This window comes from Equus asinus, chromosome 8, assembly GCF_041296235.1.
Source record: "Equus asinus isolate D_3611 breed Donkey chromosome 8, EquAss-T2T_v2, whole genome shotgun sequence".
Classification (NCBI taxonomy): Eukaryota; Metazoa; Chordata; class Mammalia; order Perissodactyla; family Equidae; genus Equus; species Equus asinus.
In genome coordinates this window covers 27,747,477-27,773,368 of record NC_091797.1, presented here as the reverse complement: position 1 = coordinate 27,773,368, position 25,892 = coordinate 27,747,477, and the positions used below count along the sequence as shown (strand labels likewise).

Genomic DNA, 25,892 nt, shown 5'->3' with positions numbered 1-25,892 from the left:
CAATTCAAACTGATCTCATTGCTGCAGGACTTCTCAGAGCCTTGAATACCCCAAGGGCCACTGGGACCCTCTGAGAGGGGCTCCAAGCAGGCAGCTTCCCCAAATCCATGCCAGGGACCAGTGTTCCGGGGAACACACTTTGGGAAAGAACCCAGGGGAGAAGCGACAGTGTTGAGCAGGAAACATGCTCTCGGCACCCTGGGGCAGTGGTCTGAGCCTCATTCTCCTGCCGGGCGGGCATCTCCTCCGGACACTTTCCCACGGTGACCAAGGTGAGGTGAAACAGGCTGCTGGTTCTGGGAACTTCCCCCTTCCTGAGCTGTGACCCCACCCGGTTCCCACTCAAAGCGTGTCGGAATGCAAGTCAGAGGGGCATCTAATCACAGGGGCAGCGTGAGTCAGCTCTCATTTCCCATCACATTTGTAAGCAGTAAACAAGTCCTGCCCTCTGGTGTAATTAGTACCAAATTTCTTGTGATGTGCAGATTGGGAACGGCTGCCTGGAAGGCTGAGCCGAGGGCAAGCCTGCCAGAGAAGAGAGCAGTCCACTTGCCCTGTGATCCTGGTCCCCAGTGGCCACAGGGATTTATATGTGAAGAGGGACAAGGAGGAAAATGGTGTTTGTTGTGTACCTAAGCTTCTGTGGGTCCCGTGCACGTGTGCATATCTGCATGCCGCTCTAATGGCTGTACAACGATCGTGGAGGAAGGAGTGACGGTCCCCTCGCACAGAGGAGCAGTAACTCATCCTGGGCACTGGCCCGAGTATGGTCCAGCGGCGCCAAGAACCCCCCTTTGTTGCTCACAGACCCCAGCCCCTCCTGCTGGGTTGGCATCGCTACCCAGGGTTGTGGGATTTCCTTGCTCATTGTTCCAGAGCAGAGGGTGGCCCCCTGTGGGTGCAAGTGGTGAGTCAGCGTCTCCAGACCTGAGCAGGGCCTGGCACTGACACTCAGTGAGGACTGTGGAGATGAGCAAATGAGTGATCCAGTGCAGTAAGGTGACCTGCTTGCTTTAGAGAATCATCCGACTCATCTCTCTCACCTCCTCACAGTGGCCTACAGGCCGTATGCATTCTGGATTCTTCACCTCCCTGACCCCATCTCCTGCACTCTCCCCTCCTTAACGCAACTCCAACCACACCAGTCTCCTTGCTGTCCTTCAAACACACGCTGCCACCTCAGGGCCTTTGCACTTGCATTTCCTCTATGTGGAGCTCTCTTGCCTCAGCTATCAGCCTGCCTCCCTCTCTCACTGAGGGCTCATCTCAAACATCACGTCCTCAGAGAGGCCCTCCCTGACCACGTCATCTAAAATATCACCACGTCACTCTCTACCTTCTTATTCTTCTTTGTAACTCTTATCGCCAAATAATTACATTATTTACCTATTTATGTGCTTGCTGTGTGTTCCCTGTCTTATGCGTGTGTTTGCCGTGAGCTCTATGTGGAGACAGGCCTGTGTTTGTTCTCTGTGTCCCCAGTGTGTAGCACAGATCTGGGCACATCATAGCTGCTCAGTAAACCCTGTTGAAAGGAATGGGAGAGAGGGAGAGGAGAACGTGGACTCTGTCACACAGCAGCATCGGTGCTACTTTTCACAGGAGGAAAGAAAACAAGGAACCTTAGTAAAAGAACCAAATTTACTTCAGTTTAAGGCAAGTTCCACACAGAGACTGTCTCAGAGACAGGCGGGCACAGGAGCAGACAGCGTGGAAACACCACCATCATGCACGACTGGGAGGGAAGCGGTGTCGGGCAGCAGATGGGGATCGGGGCTGCTCTCTTCCCAGGCTCGGGGGCCTGAGGGGGCTGAGGCACCCCGGGGGAGGGAGGGACTGGCATGCATGACCTGCTCCCCACGTGGCCACAGGCTGGGCGCTGGGGGACCCGGGGTGAGAATGCCTGTCTCACCTTTCCCACAGCAGGGGCAGGGGCTCCGGCTCAGACACCAGAGCCCAGGCTGAAAGATGAGGGTGGATTTGGGGGGACAGCTTGGAACAGGGTGACCCTAGAGCCAAGACGGCCTGGGGGAGGGGCTGTGCTGGTGAGGAGTGGGGTGGGAAAGCCGGCACGGGATGAATGGACTCTCAGCACACCAGATTCGAAGGTAAACCCTGGACCACTGGCCAGCCCTCTTGCCTCACAGATGTGGGAATGGACCCAGAAGGCAGAGGGGCCTGGCTTGGGTTCCCCCCGCAGGCAGGGCTTGAACCCAGGACTCCCGTCTCCTGTCCATGGACAGGGGGGCAGTGTGGGAGTGCCGGGGCCAGGCTGCTCCCCGCCCAGGCCTCCAGTGGACAGCAGGGAGTGGGCACCAAGGACCCTGAGCAGCCCCTGGGGGCAGGAGGGGAGCCAACCGTGGAGGTGTCCGGGGGCCCCCTGTGGATGCGTGTGTCTAGAACCAGCGTCACATGGGGCCTGAGAGGCACCAGAAAGGACCTGTGCCCGAAAAGCCTCCCTTTCTGGCCCACCCAGCCTCTCCTCCTGGGTCTGCAAAGCTCCCACGGCATGCAGTGTCCGCGTTCAGACATCCCGGCACCCTGGCAGCCCCCGGGCTTCCCCGGAACTAGGGACAAGGTAGATACTGGGGTGGCGGTTAGGGGTGGGCGACAGGAGTAGACACCACAGGAGTGGGGAGGGACAACAGGGCCTGGAGGAGGGAGGCCCAGACCAGGCTTCTTACAGGAGCACACGGGATCGCTCAGGTGGGCTGAGGGAGACCCCAAATATCCTGATTGTTAACACCTTCCTGGCTGGGTTAGAACCAGGTGTCAGGGAAAGAAGAGAAGAGCAGGGGCTCAGAAGCCACCTCCACCACCTGTGGCCCCCAGCTCCCTGGATTGGGGCTGTGCGGTCAGGAAAGTGGGAGGAGTCTCCAGAGACCCCGCCCCCTGCCGCAGCCCAGGCACACAGGCGCCAAAGGCCGGGCGGGCTGGGTGGACAGTAGCTGGGTCTGGGGCCCCTGCCTGTCCTCCTCTTGGCTTCCCCAGGCCCCAACCCTGCCGCAGGCCGGGCTCAGATGTGCGTGTGCAGGGGGGAGGCAGGGGGCGTGCGGCCCGGGGACTGCGGGGGCGACTGCGCCGGGGCGGCGGGCGGGGGGCGCGGGCGGATGCCCTGCGCCTTCATGTACGACACCAGCTGGTCCGGGATCTCGGCCAGCACGTCGCGGGCCAGGCGCGCCATGCTCAGCACGTGGTTGCCGGTGCGGTCCACGTAGTCCCTGAAGGGTACGAACTGGCCAGCAGGGAAGGCAGGGTCAGGCGAGGGCTCCTGCCGGACCCAGCCCCCCAAATCTCCAAGCCTGGGATCCTGTCCCCCTCCTCCCCAGCCTCCGCCCACTTCCCTCGACCCCTCCCCCTGAGGGTGAATTGTCGGAGTCACTGCTCTTCCATTCACTCAACACGTAAGTAATGAGCCCCTATTCGGTGCCAGGAGACACCACCCAACAAGAGTCCTTAACCTCTCAGGTCTTGGCACTGAGCACAGGCGCTCAGCAGGCGCCCAGGAAAGGCTGAAGGAGTCCCCTGGCTTCTGGAAACGGGCTCTCCTGTCTCCTCATACCTCTCAGGCAGAGCCCTCTTGGTCTCTTTGGCCCTGCTTCTCTTTCTCTCTGGCGGACACCTACAGTCAGGCCCCTTTGGCTTCCTCCCCGGGTGTCCCCAACCCTGGAGAGCCTCGGGCTCACTCCCGCCTCTAGGCCTTTGCATACCGCATCCTGCCTCCCAGATTGCCCTGGCTCTGGGTGTTTCCATCCCCCTATCTTTGGTCTCCATGTCTGGAATGACTGCCCCCCCTCTGATTTTTTTCAATCCAGGGGTTATGGAGAAAGTCAGTTTTTTATTACGAATCTCCTAAGCACTAGGGACTCAGTCTCAGATTCAGGGAGGGCCGGGCTTACTGGGGTGCGTTCTGAGGCTGGACTGGACGGGGATCCCCTGAGGACAAAGGCCTGTCTGCTCATTGCATTTGCCGGCCTACGTGGAGATGTTGAGACACGGACTCAACAAGGCAAGCAGTGCCTGTTCTCGGGGAGGGCTGCAGCGACACTAAAGACACCGGCTCCCCCTCGAGGGGTTTGCCATCGCCCGGGGAAGGCAGCCCAGCAGAGAACGACAGCAGCTGCAAGCAGTTAGATGGATGTCCTCTGCAGGAGGCCGTGGGGCCGGGGCTCAGAGGGCTGGGCAGAGCATCCTGGTCGGGGCAACAACAATGTTGGGGGTGAGTCTCAGACATGGCAGAGCTGGGACAGCCCACAGAGAAGTGGGACCCAAGCCTGACTTCTGTTCCCTTCTGTGGTGGCCAGGCCACTCTGGGGCTCCCAGTGCCCCCTCCAAGGCCCTTTTCCACAGAAGGCTTCAGAAGTGGGTGTGAGGTCAACCTGGCTAGAGGGGCTCTCAAATTTTCCACGGGGCAGGCAGGGTCTGGGCTTCACCTGGACGATGTCCCGCTCGGCCAGCTTCCCCCGGGAGGAGATCCGCACGTCGTCACCATCCAGCTCCACCATGGCTGTGCAGGGAGGAGGGGCATGGGGGTGGGGGAATTAATGGTGGGTACCTGGGCCTGGCAAGACAGTGGACTTATCCTCCAATCCCGGCCAATTCAGGGCAGAGACCGTCAGACCAGACCCCCATGTTAGAGAAGAGGAAACTGAGGCCACGAGACAGGAGGAGCCCAGCCGGGTGAGTCTCTGACTTGTAGCCCAGGGCTCCAGCTCCCCCACCCTCCCCAGGCTCCCAGGGTTGGAGGAGGGAGGAGTGACGTGGGGCCTCCCCACAGCCTTGGGATGTGGGTGTAGGGTACACACCCTGACACTCCCCTCCCTGCGCAAACAAACGCACCTCACACCCTGCCTGCTCACCCAGAGAGTCACCCACGCCCAGGCGTGAGCTCTCACTCTTTTGGGACGGGTCATCCCCAAGGGCCTGAGCCTCTGGGGAAACATCTAGGGGTCTGGGGACTCACCGTCGAACTCCGCCTGGCCCACGCCGATGATGATGATGGACATGGGGAGTTTGGCAGCCTGGGAGACAGCATGGAGAGGGGGTGGACCCAGGCGAGGGGCCAGTTAAAAGAAAGGGTAAATCATGGGTAGGGACAGAAGGAGGTGGATCAAAAGAAAGGCAGACAGAGAAGAAATGGAAGAGAGGTGGATGGAGACACACAGAGAAACAGAGAAAGAGGAGTTGGGGCGGGGGAGAAGGCAGCCAGGAATACAGACCAAAGGAAACAGAGGTGGGGCATCAGCGAGGAGGAGAAGGTTGAGGGGGAAGGGGGCAGAGGGGAAATGGGTCACAGGTCTGCTTCTGTGAGACACCTCCATCCCCTCTCCTGCCGCTGGGCCTCCATCATGTGGGACATCTTTTACAGGGGCCTGAAAGGAGGGCCAGCTGTGGCTGGGGCCCCTTATACAGGCAGACCAGCTGGGAGCGGGAGCCACGTTCCTGTGCCTCTCACCTCCTCTACCTGGCCAGGCCGGCTGGGGTCCAGGGTAGCAAACCCAAAGTTGGGTTAATGGGAGAGCCACGGGCATCTGGAAGTAGTGGGCCACCCAGTGTGATGAAGTGGTGGGTACAAAGCTTAGGAGCAGGAGCCCTCATCAGCCGGTGTGCCCCACCCCCCAAAGCCCACTGCCCAGCCCTCCAGGCTCTGCAGCAAGAAGCCAGGAGTGGTCCCAAGGAGGGTGGGGAGAGGAGAAGCCACGCCCCAAGCATGTCCCTAAAGGAGCAGGAGAGCATGCCCCTGGGTCCCCTAAGAGGCAGACAGAGACCCCTCCCCTCCCCCGTCCCCAGACCCTGCTTACATTGACGATAGCCTCCTTGGTCTGCGCCATGTCCGAGATGACCCCGTCGGTGATGATGAGCAGCACGGAGTACTGGGAGCCATCCTGCACTGCGGCCGCATTCCTGGGGGGCACAGGGGCTGAAGGTCCGTCTGGCCGGGCTCTGGCCATGTTTTCCCCCCACAAGGACCCTTAACACTTTAGCGAGACAGCTCTTTGAAGGGGGGCGGTCTCTTTAGGATCAGAGTTCCCTGAAAGGTGAGTCAATGGGAAGAGACACTCCCTCCGCCTTCCTGAGAGGACAGATGTGGAAACAAACGCCTTGTGAGCCGTTGGGATGGGGGTCTACTGACCCGAGCACTTACCTGGCCACGTGGGTGACCACGGGGGCGAAGTTGGTGGGGCCGTAGAGCTGCACCGTGCGCAGGCTGTGGTGGTAGGCTTCCAGGATGCCATCGATGCCGCAGCACGAGGGGTTCTCCTGGTTGCCGTTCTGGGGGCACAGTGGATGGGGAGGCTGAGCCCAGGAAGGAGGGTTGGGAAAGAGGGCAGCCTGGGGGTCTCTGGGGGCAGAGCTGGGGTGGGGAGGCCAGAGGTCTGGGCTCCCCTAACTCTTCTCTGGTGAGGGGGGGGCAGGGGAGGGAGCCCCCAGGGCCCATCCTGAAGGGCAACATCTAAACCTGCTCCTTGACCCCCTCCATGTACCTGCTCAGCTAGGCCCCCAAGAGCTCCGGCTGCTCCCCTCAGGAAAGCTCGGGCCAGCCCACCACACCCTAAAATGACTGCCAGCGGCTGATCCATCCTCTTGTGCCCTGTGCCCAGCACAGTGCTTGGCACTCCACAGGCACGTGAGGGATATTTGCTGTTAGTGATCCAGTGACTGACTGTCCCCAACTCGTGGGAGGGAGGGAGAGGAGGTGGCCTGAGGAGTCACCTCCACAGGGCCCCCATCTCAGGGGGTTCCTGGAATTAGCTGCAGTTGCCCATACCCAGTCCACACCCCTTTATCCTCATTTCGGGGCCCTTGGTGGACAGTGCAGCCACGTCTCCACTGCACTTCCACCCAGGTCTTCTCAGGAAAAGGAGGCCAGAGCCCACTGTGGTGGCTTCAGACGTGGAGGGGAGTGTTTGTGAGCAGGGTGGGGAGTGGGTTTCTAGAGGCCCTGATACAAGACCCCTCCACAGAGCGGGCAGCTTCCCCCGCCCCCCCCCCCAACAAAGGCTGTGCCTTAAGTCCCTAGGCGGGGAGGATGGGAAATGCCCCTCCCCAGGCTCGGCACCACACCCCATGCCTGCTCGGCCCGCAGCCCTTCCTCCCGGGATATCCTACCAGTGGGAACTCGTGGGACACCCTGCCGTCTGGGGGCAGCTTGGCCCCGAAGCCGAGGGCGGGGAACATCTTGTCGCTGTCGTAGTGCTGGATGATCTCGCCGACGGCGGTCAAGGCCAGTGCGTAGGCGTTCAGCTGGTAGGGGCTCATGTAGTGCAGGGACGTGGACTGCGAGGGGTTCCCTGTGGCACAGGACGTGGGACGTTTGCCAGCCTGAACGCTCTGAGCCCCCCGGGTTCAGAATGCAGAAGGGGGTGTCCAAGGGCACCCCTAACTTGTATTTTGTTACTCTTGACTCCCTTCTTTCTCTTTCACCACACATTCAATCCTTTAGCAAATCCTGGTTCAAAACCTCCAAAATATATCCGGAAACCCACCAGCTTCTCCCCTCCTCCACGACACCACCTTCCTCTGGCGTGTAGCGTCGCAGCAGCCTCCTAACTGATGGCCCTCTCCCTGCCCTTATGTTCACAGTGAGCCTGTCAAACCTCAGGCAGCTAGATCACCCCTCTGCTCTGCCCAGAATGTTCCAGTGCTCCCATCTCACCTGGAATTAAACCCAAAGTCCTAACACGGGCCCAGAAGACCCCACGTGATCTGGCCTCCAGTTACCTCTCTCCTCATCTCCTACCATCCTCCCTGTCACTCAGTCCCAGCCTCTCACCATTCCCACCTCAGAGCCTTAGCAATGGCTGTTCCCTCTGCTCTGGGACACTTTTCTGCAGAGGTACGTACACATGACTTGCTCCCTCGCCTCTTTGAGTCTCTACTCAAGTGTCACCTCCTCAGCATGGTCTTCCCTGAACAGCCTATTAAAATTTATAGCCTCCCCCACAAACTCCCTATCCCTCTTCCTGGCTTAATTTTTCTCCATGACCCTTGTCACCACTAATATTGTCCATATTTTACTAATTTGTTTATTAACGAGAGGCAGTGCAGCATGTCCTGTTCCCCCAGGGAGACTAGGTATCTCAAGGGTAAGACTGGGGCTCAAGGTATGTAGGCCCAGAGCCCAGATTTGTTAGTGACCACAGTCCAACCTGGGGATACCTTCGCCATCTTGGTTGTATCTTTGGTTCTTCAGGACTAAGAACCCCTTCTTCAGTGAGGATGAGGCCAGAGGGTATGGGAGACCTGCCTCCCAGCCAGGACCAACTAGCACAGCCCTGAAAAGCCCTCCCCTTTCCAGTCCCCTCACTCCCCCTTCCCGCCCCCCTGCCCATCCCCCTACTCACCATTGGAGGCAGTGAAGTCGATGGCCACTGTGAAGTTGATCTGGGTCCTGGAAGAGGGAAAACAGCAGGGGAGTTACCTGGACAGAGGCAGTGCTGTGGGCAGGGTGAACAGTGCTGGACAGGGAGTGAGAGACCTGGCTTCCACGCCAGCCCCACGGCTCACCAGGTATGTGGCCTTGGTGAAGTCACTCATCTCCCTCCAGTCCTGGAAAACTGGGATAGTAATGTCAGCCATGCCCTCCCTCAACGGGTGGTTGTGAGCCTCAGAAGAGTTGGGTAGGGTGAAAGCTCTTTGAGGATGATCATGCTCTGTGTGAGCACGGGGTTATGGTTACTTAATTCCTCCCCAAACCCTGTCCCTGGGCCCACCTGAGGCCCGCGAAGGAGGGTCTCACTGTATTTCTGGCTCAAATTTGGAGTTCGATTCAGGGTTAAAACTTATTTGACAAAAAAGAGAGACAGGTAGTCATTGTGCATCTCCTGAGGGAGGAACAAAACACCACCCATGAGATTGTCTTGCCAAAAAATTGAACCTGAATCCAGGTGAGCTTCCAGAGCTATCTACTGGTTGTTTACAGGAAATGCAGGGGACAGAGGAGCATGTTAAATGACACCACAGGGGATGCAGCCAGTAAAAGCCAGTCTGTGGGAAATTCTGTCGGAGCACTTCTGGAAGAGTGGTCCATGGCCCAGCAGCGTTGAGGTCCCCTGGGAACCTGTGAGGAGTCTCCAGCCCTGTGGACCTACTGAATCGGAATCCCATGGTGGGGTGCAGGAATCTGTTTTAGCAAATCCTTCAGGTGTTTGGGGCAACCAATAGATGAAAGAGAATTAAGGGACAAATCAACCAATTGCAATATATGGATCTTGTCTGGATTTCTGATTCAAATAAGCCAATTAACAAACTTTATAAGACAATTGGGTAAATTTGAACACTGACTAGATATTGGTATTAAGGAACTGGTTGATTTTTAGGTGTGATTATGGTACTGTGGTTTTATTTTACAAAGAGATAGTCCTTATAGTTTAGAGACACATCCCGAAGTATTTGGGGGGATGTCTGGGATTTGCTTCACCATAACTGGATAAAAGGGAGAGTCCATGGAACAAGACTGGCCATGGTTGGTAACTGTTGAATCTGGGTGAAGGGTACTTAGGGGTTCATTCTATCTTCTCTCCACTTTTGCATGTGTTTGGAATTTTTCCATAATAAAAAGTTAGGTCTTGAGGATTCAGATTCAGGGTTGAAACTTTCTGAGGGTTTGGCTGTTCTGGGTTCTGTGCTAGATGCTGACAGAACAAAGCTGACAAGGCCTGAGCCCCTGACATAATCTAGTCTTGTGGTTCTCACACTGCAGTGAGCGTAGAGTCACCTGGGGAACTGATTTAAAAAGGAGGCCCCAGCGCCCCACCACCAGGGATGCCAATCCAGTTGGTCTGAGATGGGGCCCAAGAATCTGCTTCTTCAACAAACATCACCTGCCCTCATCCAGGGATTCCAAGGAGGGGTTCTGGGATCACACTCGGGGAAACTTTTTTTTTTTTTGGTTTTGGTGGTTCCAAGGTAGGGGTAGGAATGATGTAATATGAGGCCAGTCTCACCTCACCTGCCTTTAGCAGATGGTCCCTATTGGAAACCACAGTCCTCTCTCCATCTGATCACAGCCGAGCTGCTACTCATGGAACCTTTGTCCCCGAGGGAGGGTGAAGGACATGGTTAGCAGGAGACCCAAGCCAGGGTCTGCAGGCTGGAAAGAGTCCTCCCCACACTCTTTCCCCGTCGTCTGCTGCCTGGGGGCAGAGCATCCAGTGGACTCCAAGCTCTGAGGGAGAAGGAGCCACAAGATGGCAAGAGCCTGGGTCCCTGAATGACTGTGTGGAGCAGCTCCCTACTCATCCCTGCCACCCCATGAATGAAAAATCAGCTTTCATTTGGAGCAAGCCTTGAGGTTGGAGGATTATTTGTCATAGCAGTTGACCTACCCTGTTCATCTGCTGTCTGTTGTCATCTCTCAGTGTCTTTGTTAGAGAAAAGGAGACATTTGGAGGGTAAGAGCCCTGCCCCAGGGGCTACTCTTGGGAGGGTGGTTGTAGCCCACAGGACTACAGCTGAGGGACACCATCAGCCTGACTCTTCCAAATAAAGGGTGAGGGCAGAGGTAAGCTTTACTCCTTAAATAACTAACTTCACTAGTCTTCCCCTGCTCTGAGTTCTGAAACAACTCAGGGAAGGGCAGGCTTGGAAAGCAGGTACTTTTGTGGGAAAGTTACTTCTGCAGGCCCGCCTCTCCTGCCCAAGGGCAGAACAGGGCAGGACGCGAGCTGCTGAGCAACCAGCTCCCTCTCTGACACGAGGGCAGAGGTGCCCCTACCCTTCCTCCAGGCCCATGTGGAGGAGGTGGGAGGCCAGGAGGAGAGGATACCCAGACAAATGCCGCCATTGGCCACCTGCCTGGACACGCAGCACGTTGGGCTCTGGCTCCTGGGAGCCCGCTCTCTTACTCGGGTTCCCCAGAGAGGGTGAAGAGAGGGATGGTGGTGGGCTGGGCAGGCTCCAGCGTTCTGACTTGTCCATTCCTTGGCACTCGTGGCGCCAGCTTTGCGCAGCAGCCCGGCCTCTGAGGGCTCTTTCTCGATGAGACGATGAGACGTCACAGCACCCAGCCCTTTAACTCATCAGTCTCCGTCTGCATCACACCCCACCTGGCAGCTGTCAGGCAGGCAGGGGCAGGATTATTCATGACCATGCACGAAATGTAGCACGGTGACAGAAGGAACCCAGCCACTGGCTAGGCGTGTGGCCTCAGGCAAGTTATATAAAATGGAGATACTCATCCTCACCCTGCTCCCTGTGTTCTGTAAATTGGGGGCACTATGCAAATGAGAAGGATAAAAGGATAAATAGGATGAAGATGGTTTGAAAATTACCAGGTGCTACGAAACGAAACATGAGGGGTGGTTGCTCCGTGAGATAGAGGACAGAGCAGTTCTGGGGGGGAAGGGAGCAACGGCAGGGTCTGGAGTAGGCTCAGAGGAGGTGCGGGGAGGGCGCGGGCTCAGCTGGTAGAAGCAGAGCCCGCAACCTTGAGAGTGTGGGTTCAAGGCAGCAGGGCGTGGTGTCACGGGAGAGGGAGTGTGGCTTCCCAGGGCCAGGCTCTTCCCTCGGACCTGGAGAACTGGGCATCCCAGCTTGGCTGGGATGAGTCTTTGGCAGCTGTCCTGCCTGCCTCCTCTTCAGACAGGTGTAGTCACTCACCTGCCTGCACCTGTGGGCTCTCGGCACCCACACCCTGAGCTGGCAGGGAGCGTGCTGGGCAGGACCTCAGCTCGGAGTCAGGCTCCCTTTCCACGGGCTGCTAGCTGGAGCCTCCAGGCTTCCCTGCCTGCCTTGGCCTGGACACCGACCCCTTGGGTTCTTTCTGCTCCTTAAACTTGTGTTTGACCACAAGCTGGCCCTAGGACCATCCCCTGGCTCATCCCCCAATCCCTCCTGCCCCTTTGGGTCCCTGATGACCCTGGGAAGGTTAATTACTGTCCCTCAGACAGACAAGAGGTATCAAAAGCTCAGAGCAGGAAGGAAGCTTAGAATTTGCCTGACTCCAACCTCTTTATGTACAGAGGAGGAAGCTGATGCCCAGGGAGGGAAAGGGACATGCTCAAAGTAACCCAGCAAATTTACAGCAAAGAGGGGTCCAGAGACTGGGTTTTTTGGCTCCCTAGTCCAGGGCTCTTTCCACTCCCCTAAACCCTTGATTCTCTTTGTGATGAAGTCCCTACCACCTCCAGGTCCCTTCTCTGCACGGGGCCCTGATATGACCCAGGCTGGCCTCTGTGGCTCAGGAGCGCCCTCTGCAGCCACTCAGGATCCAGGGCCACGCAGGGCTCTGGGCATCTGCTCAGAGTCCAGGGTCACAGGCTCCCGCCAGGGCTTCAGAGAGGCCAGGGTGGGGCCAGAGCTGCTGACGTCGACGTGTGGGACTCCTTCCCCCTCTCTGAGAAACCAGGCTGGCTGCGTCTCTTCTTACCCTCCTTTGATGTAGTCGAGAAAGGTGCACTCCGACTCCACCGCAAAGGAGAGCAGCGTGACCTTGAAAACAAGAGGGAGCTCTGTCAGTGGGGAACACGGGGTGGGGGAGAGGGTTCCTGACAGTTACACTCAGTGGGTGCCCGTTTTGCATACAGTGCCCACAACGACCCTATGAAGTACTGTTATTATCCCCATTTTATAGCCAAGGACACTGAGGCTCCAAGAGGTGCCCAAGGACCCTGCAACAACATGGCTGAGCGAGATGGGAGTCGGGTCCGTTTTACTCCGGAGCCTGCACTCTTGGCCTGATGCCAACTGCATCCCAGAAGGGCCCTGTCTCTGTCACTGGGGTTCACGGACTCAAGCCAAGGCACGAATTTCCCCTAAGTGGACACCGGCGTGGAGTGTGGAGGGCAAGGGGGTCTTCCTGACACAGGCCTAACAACCCACCGGTGCTGACAAGCTCCATGCTTCCATGTCCCGCTAACGATCCTGAAACGTGCCTCTCTGGTCTGCGCTTCTCTTCAGCCTTACTTATCCCACCTCATCCCTCTGGCGTCTCTGGATCTCTACCCTCTCAGACCCAAGACCCTCATGAGCAGCCTTTCCTTTCCCTGGAGGTAACTGACCAACTGGGACCCCCTCTCTCAAGCAGAGGCCTCTTGACCTGTGCCTCCTGGCGCTTCGGCATCAGCTTTGCCAAGATGGGCAGCTACCTGGCAGCTCGTTACAACAATGATTTAGAATCGTGGAGACGAGTGAAAGCCTGGTAGCCAAAATCAATAAAACGAGGCAAGATTGGGGCCGAAGACCCTTTACCTGTGTCAGAGAACTCCACTGTAGGATTTGGGGAGCCCCCCACTGGGGCAGATTCAGCCAGCTTCATTGACTCACCGGTAGGCTTGGTGAGGGCCTCTGCTTGACAAAGCCGATGAGCCATTAACCCGAATAATGGGAGGGTCTCTGAGTGCTGACTGGGCCTCAGAGACCCCCACCCACTGTGGACAAAGCCTCCTTCCTTTCGGAGCGGACTATGGCAGTGACCTCTGCCCTAATGGACCTTAGAATCCCTGGGGAGCTTTTAAAACATCTTACAGCCCAGGTAAGGACCCCAAACAATTACATCAGAGTTTCTGGGGTAGGGCTCTGGCCCTGGGTCTTTTTTTAGCTCCTCACATGAGTCTAACCCACAGTCAGGGTTGAACCCCGCTCCAGGCCCTGGGATGAAGCCATTCCCTAACTTGCCTGACCATATGTATTCACTGAAGGACTTGCTACTCAAAGTATGGTCCCTGGACCAGCAGTATTGGCATCACCTCGATACTGGTTAGAGAGGCAGAAATGCAGATTCTTGGCATTTTAAGATGATCCCCAGCAGACTCTGCATAGAGTGAGTAAGGTATGAGAAGCACTCAACACAGATTCCTGGGCCCCAGCCTGGGCCTGCTAAAATGGACCCCCAGGGAACTGACCTGGGCATCTGTATTTTAACAAGCATCCTGGACCCTGAGAGATTTTTTATGGTGAAGACTGGGAAGGAAAGTCAGGAGACCTGGGCCCAGTCCTGCTCTGTCCCTAACTCACTGTGACACCTGGGACAAATCACATCCCCTCTCTGGGCCTCCGCTTCTTTATCTCTAAAGTAAGAAAGCTGGATGAGATCAGTGATTTTCAAAACTTTTTTTTTTTTTAGCTATACATCCAAGATTCCTCAGCTGGGAAAGGTGCTGCCTGCCCTGGGGCAGGAATGTGTGGGAGAGTTTCAGGGGTCTCACAATGACTGGGGCTCTACTGGTAGCCATGGCTGAGGCCAGGGGGCTAAGCTCCCACGTTGTATGGGGAGGTCTTGCGAGACGAAGTTATCCTGCCCAAAACACCGATAGCTCGTCCGCTGAGAAACATTGCAGCTGTAGACAAAGGAAATACTACCCCAAGCCTCTCTGTGAAACAGTTACAGTCAGAGAAGTGGTGGTCAGCCGGCTCCGAATGAGCAGAGTCCTCCGCAGTTTACAGGCCTGCATCTTCCTGCACCTCCCATGTGTCCCTCATAGCCAGCCTGTGCAGTAAGCGGGGTAGGGATGACTTATCCACCCCATTTTACAGGTGGAGAAAATAACGTTCCTCAGAGGAACCCCAGAACTCCCTGACTACGACCTCTTCTGCGTCCAGAGTTGCCATCTGCCTGACTCAAATGACTAAGTTTGGCTGCGATAGCTGATGGGGCCATGGACTTGAAGGGACATGAAGGGTACAAACTTGGGTGTGTTTGCACTGCAAAGACATTAGCTTTTAGATTGTTCTATAAATGCACTGTGGGCTCCACCTCAGGGCCTTTGCACATGCTGATCCCTACAGCTAGAATTCTCTTTCCCCAGTATCCTCAGTACTTGCTCCCTCCCCTTCTTTCAATCTCTACTCAAATGTCACCTTCTCAGAGCAGCTTTCTTTGAACACTTTACATAAAATAGTAGTTTTGTCCCTGGCATTCCCTATCCCTTTATCTTGTTATACTTTTTCCCACAGCACTAATCACTGACACACACACGGGGATATGTGTGTATATGTATTTGTTCTCAGTCTCCCCTCACTAGAATATAAGCACTAGGAGGGCAGGGATTGGAGTCTGTCTTGTTCCCAGCTGTACCCCCTTGTGCCCAGAACAATGCCTGGCACATGGTAGTCCTCAGTAAATATTTATTAAATGCATGAATGTCCTGAAGATCAGCCCCCAGAAGCCAGTGGGCCAGTGTGACCCCAGGATGGCCAAGGTTAAGTGGGGCAGTGCCTGCAGCCGCTGCCAGCTCTGAATCCAACTGCGGGGCTGATGGCCACCTCTCCTACCTTCTCCCTCTGTGACCCTGGGTGAGTCACTTCCCTACCTGCAGCCGTGGCTTCCTCTTTCACGACAAGGGTCTATCAGTTATCATCAATGTCCGCCTCTCAAGAGAACAACCTGTGCAAAGCACCTAATGGGAATTTCCCAGAGTAAGGGCCCCATAAATGCTACTCCTCTTCCTCTTCTTCCTGCAGGCAGTCCCCGTGGGAGCCTCTCTCGGGATTTCTCATTCTGTATCACAGTCTGCTGCACCGCCTCCACCATCTCCCCTCTGGGCTTTTGCTCCATCGGCCCCACCCCTCCCCACCCCCAACCCGCCAGGTCTGGTTCCCACACTCTGCACACACAGATACCATGACTCCTGACACCAGACCTAGCTTGGGGCTCAGAACGTCTACACCAGGCGGCTGAGAGCGGGCGGCTACTCACTGTGCCAGAATTCACGTATTTCTTTTTCTTCATTTTCTTCTTCGGGTTTACCACCTGCAGGAAAAAAACAAGTAAGAAGGAGCCTTTCCAGGCAGGCAGGGCTGGGCCCCAGGGCTTCCATGGACCCCGGGCTGCGGCCTCAGCCCCTCCAAGCAGAGTGTGGGAGTGAAAACCGGGGGTCCAGGGGAGGAGGGTCCAGGGAGTGTTGTGAGAGACCGACACTTAGATTTATGCAACTGGGCTCCCCAGGTAGACCCAGTGTCCCACAACCAAACACACCTGGAATAATATTTATTTACCCTTCTTTCCCACTGCTCCTCCACCCCATGCAACCAAAGGAGGCCCCGTCCATGCCTGCCCCTGTGGTTGGCTCAGGCTGCTTCCCTCACCCCAAATGCCCTCCCCTTCTCCCTCCACCAACTTCAACCCTCCCTGCTCTTCCTTTGAGACCCAGCCCTGGGGTTGCCCTGGGCCTTCGAGGTTCCCCTAAAACCGCCACCACCGCTGCCCTTGCCCTGCAGTCAGAGCCTCCTTAACTGCCCTCCGCGTGCAAGCTTGCATTCCAAACCAGACCTGTCATCAGAGACTATCACAGGCCGAGGGATACAGTAGGTGTTGGCGGGCTGACACAGTGGGTTCAACTGGGGGCGATTTGTGCCTCCCCCCAAGAGACATTTGGTGATATCTGGAGACATTTTTGGTTGTCACAACTGGAGTGTAGGTAGAGGCAAGGGATGCGTGCACACAACACACAGGACAAGCCCCCACAACAGAGAATCAGCACATCCATGACGTCCCCAGTGCCGAGGCTGAGAAGCCTGGGCTGGCTGAGGGGCCCACCTCGCCCTGTGCTCCTCCGTGGTCTTTCCCAAGCACTGTATTTGTACTCTCATGGGAGCCTCACCAGCTCTTTTGTTTTTCACTTGGGAAGTCTAGGCCCAGCCTTTCCCTAATCTCCCATCAAACAAAGCAAGGCGGTTTTCACACCGGCTCTGCTGGCTGGCTGTAGGTTTCTGGTGAACTCATTTCCCCTCTCCCCTATCTCCTGTTCTTCCAGCAGGGGCAGCCAGCTGCATCTTTAGCAGAGTCTCTTCTGTCTGGATGAGTACTGATAGCCACTTCTGGAGATAAGGAAGGAAGGCACAGAAACACCAAGGGATTTGCCGAAGGTCACATAGCTGGTCTGGGTAGTGACAGAATTAGAAACCAAGTTCCTGCCTGCAGGCCAATGTTGCATACGTGACAGCCACCTTGATGACAAACACAAACACATTCCTTCACAAATATTCAGAGGGTGGGGATGGAGGTACCAGTTCCTTTCCTCTAGATTCTTCACTCCAGGTGGAGAAAGAAGATATGTCCTCAGGTGATAGGTGACAAGAGCTACCGAAAAAGGGGAGTCAGAAACCTGAAGGGAGTTGGAGGAATAAGGACCCTTCCTGGGGGAGCATCAGTAAAGGGTCCCTGAAGCAGGCAGTATGGAAGGCGGCCACCAAGGGACAGGGAGGATTTGGGCACAGAGAGATGGAGAGAGGGCGTGGGGGTCAGGAGGAGCACAGGGTTGGGGTCTAGTCTGACCGCAGGACACAGGGTGGAGGAGTAAATTGGGCTGGATGGGAGAGAGCTAAGGATGCTAAGTTAAATGTCTGAACAGCAGCCAGCAGAGAACTCTGATGCCCTCTAGGCCAGTAGGAGACAAGATCACAGCAGGCTCTGAGATGCTGGGACCTGGTGTAGGGGAGTCCAAGGGGAGAAGGAGGGACATCTAGGGAGATGTTTGCCTGGTTCTGCCACCTAATAGCTGTGTGACCTTACGCAAGTTTCTTAACCTCCCTGTGCCTCAGTTTCCTTATCAGTAAAATGGGACTAAAAAGTACCTACGTCATAGAAAGATATGGGGATTAAATGGGTCAATACAAGTAAGTGTTTAGGACAGGGTCTGCAATGTAGTAAGTACTATGTAAGCATTAGCTGCTACTATTTTTTATTACTACTACCACCACCACCACTCCAGGTGAGAGGTGATGAGGGCCTTGGGGGTGTTGGAACAGGTACCGAGCTATGGCAAAACAGCACTGTCAAGAAGTGACCACAGATCTTGGGCCCGGGTTTAGCTGTGGGGCCAGGGGCGAGCAGGGAGACAGAGAAGGAAGGAAGAGCTGGATATGGGGCATGGGTGGGAAGTTCAGGTGGGAGAGCTGGCAAGCTGTGCAGGTGGAAATTGAGAGGCTGGGGAGAGAAGCCCAGAACAGCCTCGCAGCCTCCACAGGTACGAAGGCCACCCAGACGATGTGGTGCTCACAGACACGTTCCTGGGCAAACGGCTTACTAGGCATTTCAGTATCCTGTTGACATGGGGGCACGGTTGCAGCTCCAATGCTGCACTGTGCCTCAGTTTCCCAATCTGTCCCATGAGGGCATGGAACTTTTAGAACTGAGTGCATCTCAAACTTTTATTCCAGAGTCGCCCTCCCAGCTGAGGAGAACAAACACAGACTCCCAGGAGGCTGGGCGTCACCCTAAGACGGGGCCACAAGCACATTTCTTTGAAGTCTTCTGTATTATCTTTAAATTAGTCCGTATTCCACATTTTCACTCTCTAATTATAACTGTTTTAATATTAAAGCAATGTTTTGTTCTCAGATCTTCATGTGAAGTGGGCACTGAAGAAGCACCCTGTTTATTCTGAGGTTTCCTGCGCTCCCCAGCACACCCGCCCACCCCTGGCCCAGCCTCTCCAGCCCTAAGGGGCAGCACCCGAAATTCCATGCAGGGGACCATCGCCCCCTAGGGGCCAGGCCAGGACTCTCCCAACTCCCGGGCTGGAGTTGTCTCTCCTAAGCCTTCTCCTCTCCCTCTCCTCACATCCCCAGGGTCCCTAAGGCCCCCAGGGCAGGTCTGGGGTCTGCCCTCCTACGCAAGGGGGCACTGAGTGGCTCCCAGGGGCCAGGAGCTGTGTGGCTCTGGTGATACATCAGCAAGTGAGACAACGTCCCTACCCTTGAGGACCTCATGGTCTTTGAGAGGGTAGGAAGTATGATAAACAGGTAATAACCGCAGGAGTGGGGAGGCAGGAGCACTAAGGAGAGGCATCTACTTCTACCTTTGGGGTGGAGTGGGTGAGCAGGCAGAGAAGGCTTCCTGGAGGAGGCACATCCAAAGGGAGCCTCCAAGGATCAACAGGCCCAATCAGGTGAAGAAGAGCAAAGGGAGCCCCAGGGGAGGCACTGGCGTGAAGGAAGGCACAGAAGCTGAGCCAGCGTGGAGCTTCAGAGAGCTTCAGATGGCGTGATGGGGCTGAAAGCTGGGTGGGCAGAGGGAAGGGGCCGGGACCAGACCCTAAGGGCCTCCTAGGGGTGGATGTGTGCATCCGCCTCTATACACCCACCAAGTGCACACAGATAGCAGGTCGCTGGGCATGGTACCCATGTGAAGAGTAAAGAGTACCTGGTAAAGGGCCCTCTAGGATCTAAGCCGGGTGGGGGCTCTTTCTGAATCTCGTACTCCCTCCCCTGTGTGAACCAGGCGGAGGCCAGGGGTGGGATGCACAGCTGGGTTTTAAGCAGGGCAGCGATGTGGTCGGATTACCATTTTGGAGGAGCTCTCGGGTTACTGAGTGGAGGACCGAAGGAGGCGGGAAGGTCATTAGGGGGCTGTTGCAAAGCCCCACACTGGAGATGATGTCGTGGGGGTGGACGGGAGTGAAGGGAACAGAGGTCAGAATATTTAGCTTGTAGAAGGAGTGGGGTGCAGTTGTGGCCTGGAGGTGGGGCGAGGGGCAGGAGGTGTCAAGGATGACTCCCTAGGTGCTGTGGCCCCTGATGACAGCACAGGGATGAAGCCAGCTGGCCAGGGGGAGGGGAGGGCTGGGGGAGACTTCAGCCAATGCATTCAGCTGGGAAGGCTGAGTCTGAGGAGGAGCCAACACACGCTGGACATTGAGTTGGACACCTAGGGGATGCCAGACCCGAGATGAGGGTCTTCCGTGGCAGAAGCCTGTTCTCTCTTCAGGCAGTTCAGACTCTAGAAAGGGCTTCCCCAGCCAAAACCCACCTCCCAGTGACAACTCCCAAGGTGCAAGGCCTGCCCCCTGGGCTGCCAGCGTTTAATTCCTTTTCCACCTGATGGCATTTCCATCACAGTGCTTCTGCTTCCCAGCACTGCGGTTTCTCTGAGCGATTGCAAGGGAGCAGGGATGGAGGACCAGAAAACAAGTCAGCCAACCTTTCCTGCTTTTAGCCTGAGAGATCGTGGCCTCTTCTGAGCCTGTCAAGCACCCTTAGAAGCCAGACTCCAGGAGATTCATTTCCCTACAAATCTCCTTAAAGGAGGCCAGAAAAAGATGGAAGCTGTTTCTCTCTGCCTGTGGCAGGGGACAAAGACAGCCCTTCCTTTGTTGATGCAGAAAACGAAGCAGTTAACTCTGAGGATCACAGCCCTTTCAAAGAAATTCGCCCACGCTCCATCCTCACGACAGCCTCGTTCAACTGAATTCCGTGTGTGGATGTATCATAAACACCCACTGTGTGCCCAGCGGTGCCCAGGCCAACGTGAAGGGGGGCAACAGAAGGGGTGTCCCCTTGCCTGCCCTTGGGGAGCTTCAGTCTAGCTGGGACACGAGACCTGCCCACAGGGAACAGAGATGCAGGGGGAGGGAGTGGAAGTATGGACGGATTCCGATTCAGTGATGGGAGTCAAAGCCAGCTCTTCAACTTCACTAGCTGCGTGGCTGCTCACGTGAGCATAGAGCCAGTTTTAGGATGGTTGTGAAATGTAAATCTTCTAGCACACGGGCGCTCAACAGATGATACTAGAAGACAGCACTGACATAATGCTTGCTAGGGCCCGGGCATTGTTCTAGTAACTGGTTTAAATTTCAGCGTGCATGGCACAGAGTGGTTCAGAAACTTAGCCGAGGCCACATGGCTAGGAGGTGGGAGAGTCAGGATATGAAACAAGCAGTTATTAGGGTTGTGAGAATCTGCACTTAAGTGAGTCTGGCACGAACTGTGCTGCCCATGAGGTTTAGAAGAGGGAGATAGTGCAGGTGGCCAGCGTGGCTGGGAGGGCGCCCAGAGGAGAAGGACCTGAGCGAGGTCTGGAAGGTAGGAGGGCCTCCCAGGAGGGAGAGCACATGCAGGTTCAGCGGCAGAAACTGTCCTTTAAGGGCAAACTTTATCTCCAGAGAGATTGGGTGCCTTGTCCAAGGCTCCCCAGGTCTAGATCGGGGTATCCCCACTCCTGTTCCTCTCTTTCCTTCCGGAAAAGATAAGGTATGCAGCAGGCCCTGAAACTGTTCTGATTGGAGGCAGAGGGTCACCTTGAACTCAGGACCTCCCGATGCTGTCGCCCGCCTTCTGCTCCACCCCAGCTTCCATCCCCCACCCTGTTGGAAGAGCTCTTTCGGGGGGCACTGTAACTCAGTGATTCAGAGTCGGGTGAGCCCAGGTTTTGTCTTCGGCAAGTCCCCTAACTTCTCTGAGACTCAGTCTCCCTAACTGTGGAATGGGACAGTAACGCCCACCTCACAGGAGAGCACGCAAAAACTCCAGCCTGTGGCTCACTGTAGTCCTCAGTGACTGGAGGTCTGTATCATCAGAGCAAACCCGACTTCTGGCGTCTGCCTCACCTCGTAGATGTTGAATTGGCTCTGCCCGCGGGCCAGCTCCCGGTAGCTGGTGGTAAACTCCCCAATGAAGTCATGGCTGCAAGAGAAGGCTGCTGCTGAGACCACGAGGCCCAGGCCCTGCGCCACCTCTGCCCATCCCCCCACCTGTCACATCCCTTCCTCTGGTTCCCAATTCTGCCCGGGCCACTGCTCCAGCGGCACAGGCCAACAGAGAGGCTGGGTCCCTCGGAAGAGTCCAGTGTCACCCATGGAGCACGAAACCCAGTAGTCACCTAGCAAAGAGCTGGGCCCTGGTGAATGGGACCCACTTCCACTTAGATTCTTGTTTGAACAAACCAGCAATAAAAGGTATTTTGGGGACAACTGGGGAAATCTGAATATGAAACGAATATTAGATGGTATTCAAGAATTGTTGTTCAGTGTGTCAGGTGTGATGATGGCATTCATAGTTATGTAGGAAAATGCCCTTATTTTTCAGACATTCTCAATGATATTTAGAGGTAAAAGTGCCATGATGTCTGTAATTTAAATTACATCAGTGAAACATAGATAAAGCAAATATGGCAACGTGTAACACTTGTGAAATTCAGGTGCTAGGCTTAAAAAGCGTTCATTAAACTCTTCTCTCTACTTTTCTGTGTATTTGACATTTTTCCAATAACATTTTGGAAAAAACAATTAGCACTATGTCCGTCCAGGTAGGTGGAGGTGTCCACACCTTCTGGGGCTCTGCCCCTACAAGTGCGTGTTTAAGTGCAGCAAAACCTTGTATGAAGCAGAACTCCCGTCTCCCCTGTGGGTCGGGGAGGCCCCACCCACTGTCACTGTCCCTGGTGGAGGACCATGGGCAATGTGCTAGTCTGGGGTGCCTGCTGGAGAGTGATGCTCAGGAGGTGTCCCCGGGGCCTTGGCCCTCCTTGAGCCCACATGGTATGTGGACTACATATTTACAGCTCTCAGCATTCAGATGATGAGCTCCTTGATGGTGGGACCCAATGGCGTCTGGTGGCTGTCCCCAGTTTTCCCTGGTAAAGAAGTATGGGGAACTCCAGGGTAAGATGAGGCAAATCATGGGAGGAAACAGGAAGCTGATGTGCCTCTAATGTGGTTAAAGAGGAGCAGAGAGAGGGACAGAGTGAGTTCAGAGAGGTAGTGCTGGCACTGGGGTGTCTGTATAGGAAGGTCTCAGCATGGAAGGGGCTCGGGCTAACTTACAGTGGTGTTTGCACAGCCCTTTACACTATCCCCTGTCCGCTCACAGACTTGAGAGGTACCAATGGGGATTGTGGGACTTAAAGCCCCTCTATGACACCCACTGTGGTGCCGCAGGATGGAGGGTCACAGAAGTCAGGATGACATATTTGCATTTAGTTCAACAGACAAGTAGGAGCTAGTGAGGGTTCTGCACTAAAGCTGTGAGAGGCCTGTTCTTGTCCTGGTCTCTGAACTCCCAGCTACACAGGCTCCTGGGGGCACTTTGATCTGCAGAAGGGGAAGGCACTGGCCTCTCAAAGACCCCGAGCGGGATCTGCCGTCCCACCGGCCAGGCTGGCCCTGCCTCATGGCTTCTGAGTACGTTTGTGCGCATCAAAGCTGACCATTCCCATAGCCCACCCCCTCAGGCACTGCTCCCTGCAAACAGCTCCTCTCATGAGCTGAGGCCCTCCCCGCGAGATTGTGGGGAGTCTCTGAGCGCTGAGCTCACCTTCTGCACCTCGGTCACCCCACGATGCTTAGCCTCACACAGAGAACGTGTCCAGGAATGCTCAGGGGGTCACTAGGGTCTGTACCTTAGAACATGCACATTTCAGAAAATCCTAAATTCTCCAAGATGTGGGGAGATTTGGGGCCCTGGCTGGCTGCTAGGCAGCTATTTGAGGAAAAGAGGCCTCTTGGGCCCCTTGCATCTCATCCTGCAGGATAGAGGTCCTCTGGTGTCTCAGTGGAGTTGGGCAGGGACGAGCCACTGGGGCAGTGGACCTCCCACAGGAAACCCAGGCCCCATCACCCCCGGAGCTGCCATGGGTGGAGGCCTGGGCACAGCTCTCCCCAGGTGGCTCCCCACAGTGGCTGCCCCCATCCCTGCTCACCTTCTGCCCTTCTGCCGGCTTACCTGCCATCTCGATCCCAGTCATACACCTCCACCTTGATAGTCCTGTAAAGCAAAGGGCCCATGGTGGGACAGGCTTGACCCAGCACCCACGTGGCCTGAGGACGGGGGTCCTTCTCATGCTCCTGGGCCAGAAGGGGATGCAGGGACACCCACTAGGCTCCAGGGCCCTCGGTGGAGAGGAAGCAGCCCAAGAGACAAAGGAACTATCTTGAGGCCTTTTAGCAAAGGTCTTAGGGACAGAGGCACCCCCAGAGATGTGAAGGGGCTTCCCCAGATTTCAGGGAGGATGTGGAAAAACAGCCTCAGACTTCAGTTCACCCCACCTTCTCCTTGGCCACCCCAGATGGGGCACTGGTCCCAGCCAGAGTGAGAATTTATCAGGGATGGGGCCATCGCAGTGGGGGTGGCACCCCCGGATCTCAGGCCTAAGCAGGGTGGGCTCTCCTGGGGAGGGGTAACAAGACTGTGTGGTGGGAGGCTGGGTTCTGAGGAGTCTGAGTGGTGGGGAGCCAGCCCTCCCCATCAGGGATGGGCCCAGGGGCCCTGGCTCGGGGATGGCCTGCTGAGCTTTTCCATGCCATGACTGGCTCCTGAGTGAGGGTGTAATTATCTTCACATCTTAGCCTGGCTGCTTTAATTAGTTTGTTTTGACTCCTGTGCATGGGGCTGGGCTTTGGGAGCCCGTTTTATTTTTAGCCCGTTTCCATGGCAACGGGCTAGCGGACCAGAGGCGGAGAGGAGGGAGGTGGAGGGTTGCGGGTTAACCCTTGGTGCCAGTGGTCCTCCAGGGATGCCCAGGGACGGGGCAGCTGCCAGGGTCCCACTGCAGGGTCAGGGTCTGGGGAGGCGGGAGAGGCATGGGGAGTGGGGGTCTCCGGCCTTCAGTTCTAAATGGGGCACACAGAGCCGGCTGCATGGGCCTGTCTGCTAGTAACATCTCTTCATCTCGCCCATGGCCAGCCAAGGCCTATCTCCTCGGGTCTGCGAGGAGTCAGCCTTCAGGTTCCAGAGCCCCAGAAGGAGGCGCTGTCTCCCTTCAGCTGAGCCTCCGCGGGGCTTGGGGGCAGGGTGCAGAAACTGCTCTTGAACGAAGGAATGCCTGGTAGGCTGTGCGCTGACTGGATTTTTGTTACCAAAATGTAAAATGGGGTGGGCATAGAAGCGCACCATTTAAAGGAGTCCTTTAAATTCTTGTTAAAAAAACCCAAAACACGATGTCTCTCTGTGGTGAATTATTGTGGAAAGAAAAAAATATCTAGGCCCCCGACGGTGGGCTGGTGAGCTGGAAAGAGGCTGGAGTGTGGACTTGGACGCTGGGCCCCTAGCTGTGGGACTTGGAGATGTCATTTAACCTCCCTGAGCCACAAACCATCATTTTAAAGTAGGGATAATGAGAGTCTTGCAGAATAGCTGCAAAGACCAGTTGCTAAACCCCCCTGGCATGCGGGTGGGTCTCTATAAAAATGCCTCTTTCTCTCCACTTTAGCATTTGGCCACACTGGATAGTTTTTTATGAAATTTACTTAAATCAGGGACAGTGTGCCCAGGTTGCAACCGCAACTTTCGATTCCTAGAATGACAAGGCTGGAAGTGACCCGAATGGCATCTGAGCCTGGCCAGGGAGCTTTTTGGACACAGAGGCGCCCATGCCCGGTTCTTGGCAGCTCCGGCAGGGCCCAGATCTTAGTTTAAAGGCTTCCCCAGTGGTTCTGCTGTGCATGCTCTGGAGTGTGACCTCCAGCCCCTTCATTTTCAGATGGGGAAACTGAGCCCTAAGGGCACCCAGTGACTTGCCCAGGACCACATAGCTGGTGAGGGTCTGAGCCAGGACTCTGCCCCACAGTGCTGACGTCTCCCAGTCCTTCCCCTAGAGCCCTCCAGCTCTGCGGGGGACCTTCAAAGACCCAGCAAGGAGTGCTTCTCCTTGGACCACCAACACCAGCCTCAGGCGACTAGAACAGCGACAGCCACATGCTCAGAGGCTGCAGGAGGACCCCAGTCACAGTCACAAGCCTTGGACACCCAAAAAACTCACTGGCGAGATTTTTTAAAAATCCCACTGCCAGAGGGCCTGATTTAATGGGTCTGGATAGGACTCAGGCACGTTTGTTTCGAAAAGTCCCCTGGCTGATTCCCATGTGCAGCCAGAGCCAATGATCTCTCTCGACGAGAGCACTGGTTTTCAAACTTGGTTGCACACTGGATCCCCTGGGAGCTTTAGCAATCCTGATGCCTATGCCTCACCCCCAAATTCAGAATCAGTTGATCTGGGGTGCAGCCTGGGCAGGGGAATTGTCAAAAGTTCCTCAGGGGATTGGAACTTGCAGCTGAGGTTGAGACACAGAGTATGAGATTCCTATGCAAATGCAGCCCAGCAATCAAGGCTCCAGGATGGCTGTAGCCTGGGGGTTCGATTAGCTCGGAGGCTGCAACCTCCAGCCTGGGGGAGAAGGAGGTGAGAGAAACAGTGTCCAGAGACAAGAGAAGTCAGTGGCAGAAGCCAGACACAACTC

General features: G+C 55.9%; 1 protein-coding gene across 2 annotated transcripts in view; it reads right to left on the bottom strand.

Moving 5' to 3' along the window:
* Positions 1-1,622: 1,622 nt before the first annotated feature.
* CPNE5 (copine 5) overlaps positions 1,623-25,892 on the bottom strand; it is an 86,055-nt gene continuing 61,785 nt past the window's right edge. For both annotated transcript variants that reach the window (XM_014830986.3, XM_014830987.3), the window contains 11 exons: positions 23,380-23,421; positions 21,267-21,342; positions 15,638-15,691; positions 12,371-12,432; positions 8,346-8,392; positions 7,111-7,292; positions 6,146-6,273; positions 5,802-5,904; positions 4,964-5,021; positions 4,434-4,507; positions 1,623-3,235 (listed from right to left, as the gene is read on the bottom strand). In XM_014830986.3, coding sequence (XP_014686472.1) covers positions 3,017-3,235; positions 4,434-4,507; positions 4,964-5,021; positions 5,802-5,904; positions 6,146-6,273; positions 7,111-7,292; positions 8,346-8,392; positions 12,371-12,432; positions 15,638-15,691; positions 21,267-21,342; positions 23,380-23,421 — 1,045 coding nt within the window. In that variant the 3' untranslated portion in view covers positions 1,623-3,016. The remainder of the gene's footprint in view (positions 3,236-4,433; positions 4,508-4,963; positions 5,022-5,801; positions 5,905-6,145; positions 6,274-7,110; positions 7,293-8,345; positions 8,393-12,370; positions 12,433-15,637; positions 15,692-21,266; positions 21,343-23,379; positions 23,422-25,892) is intronic.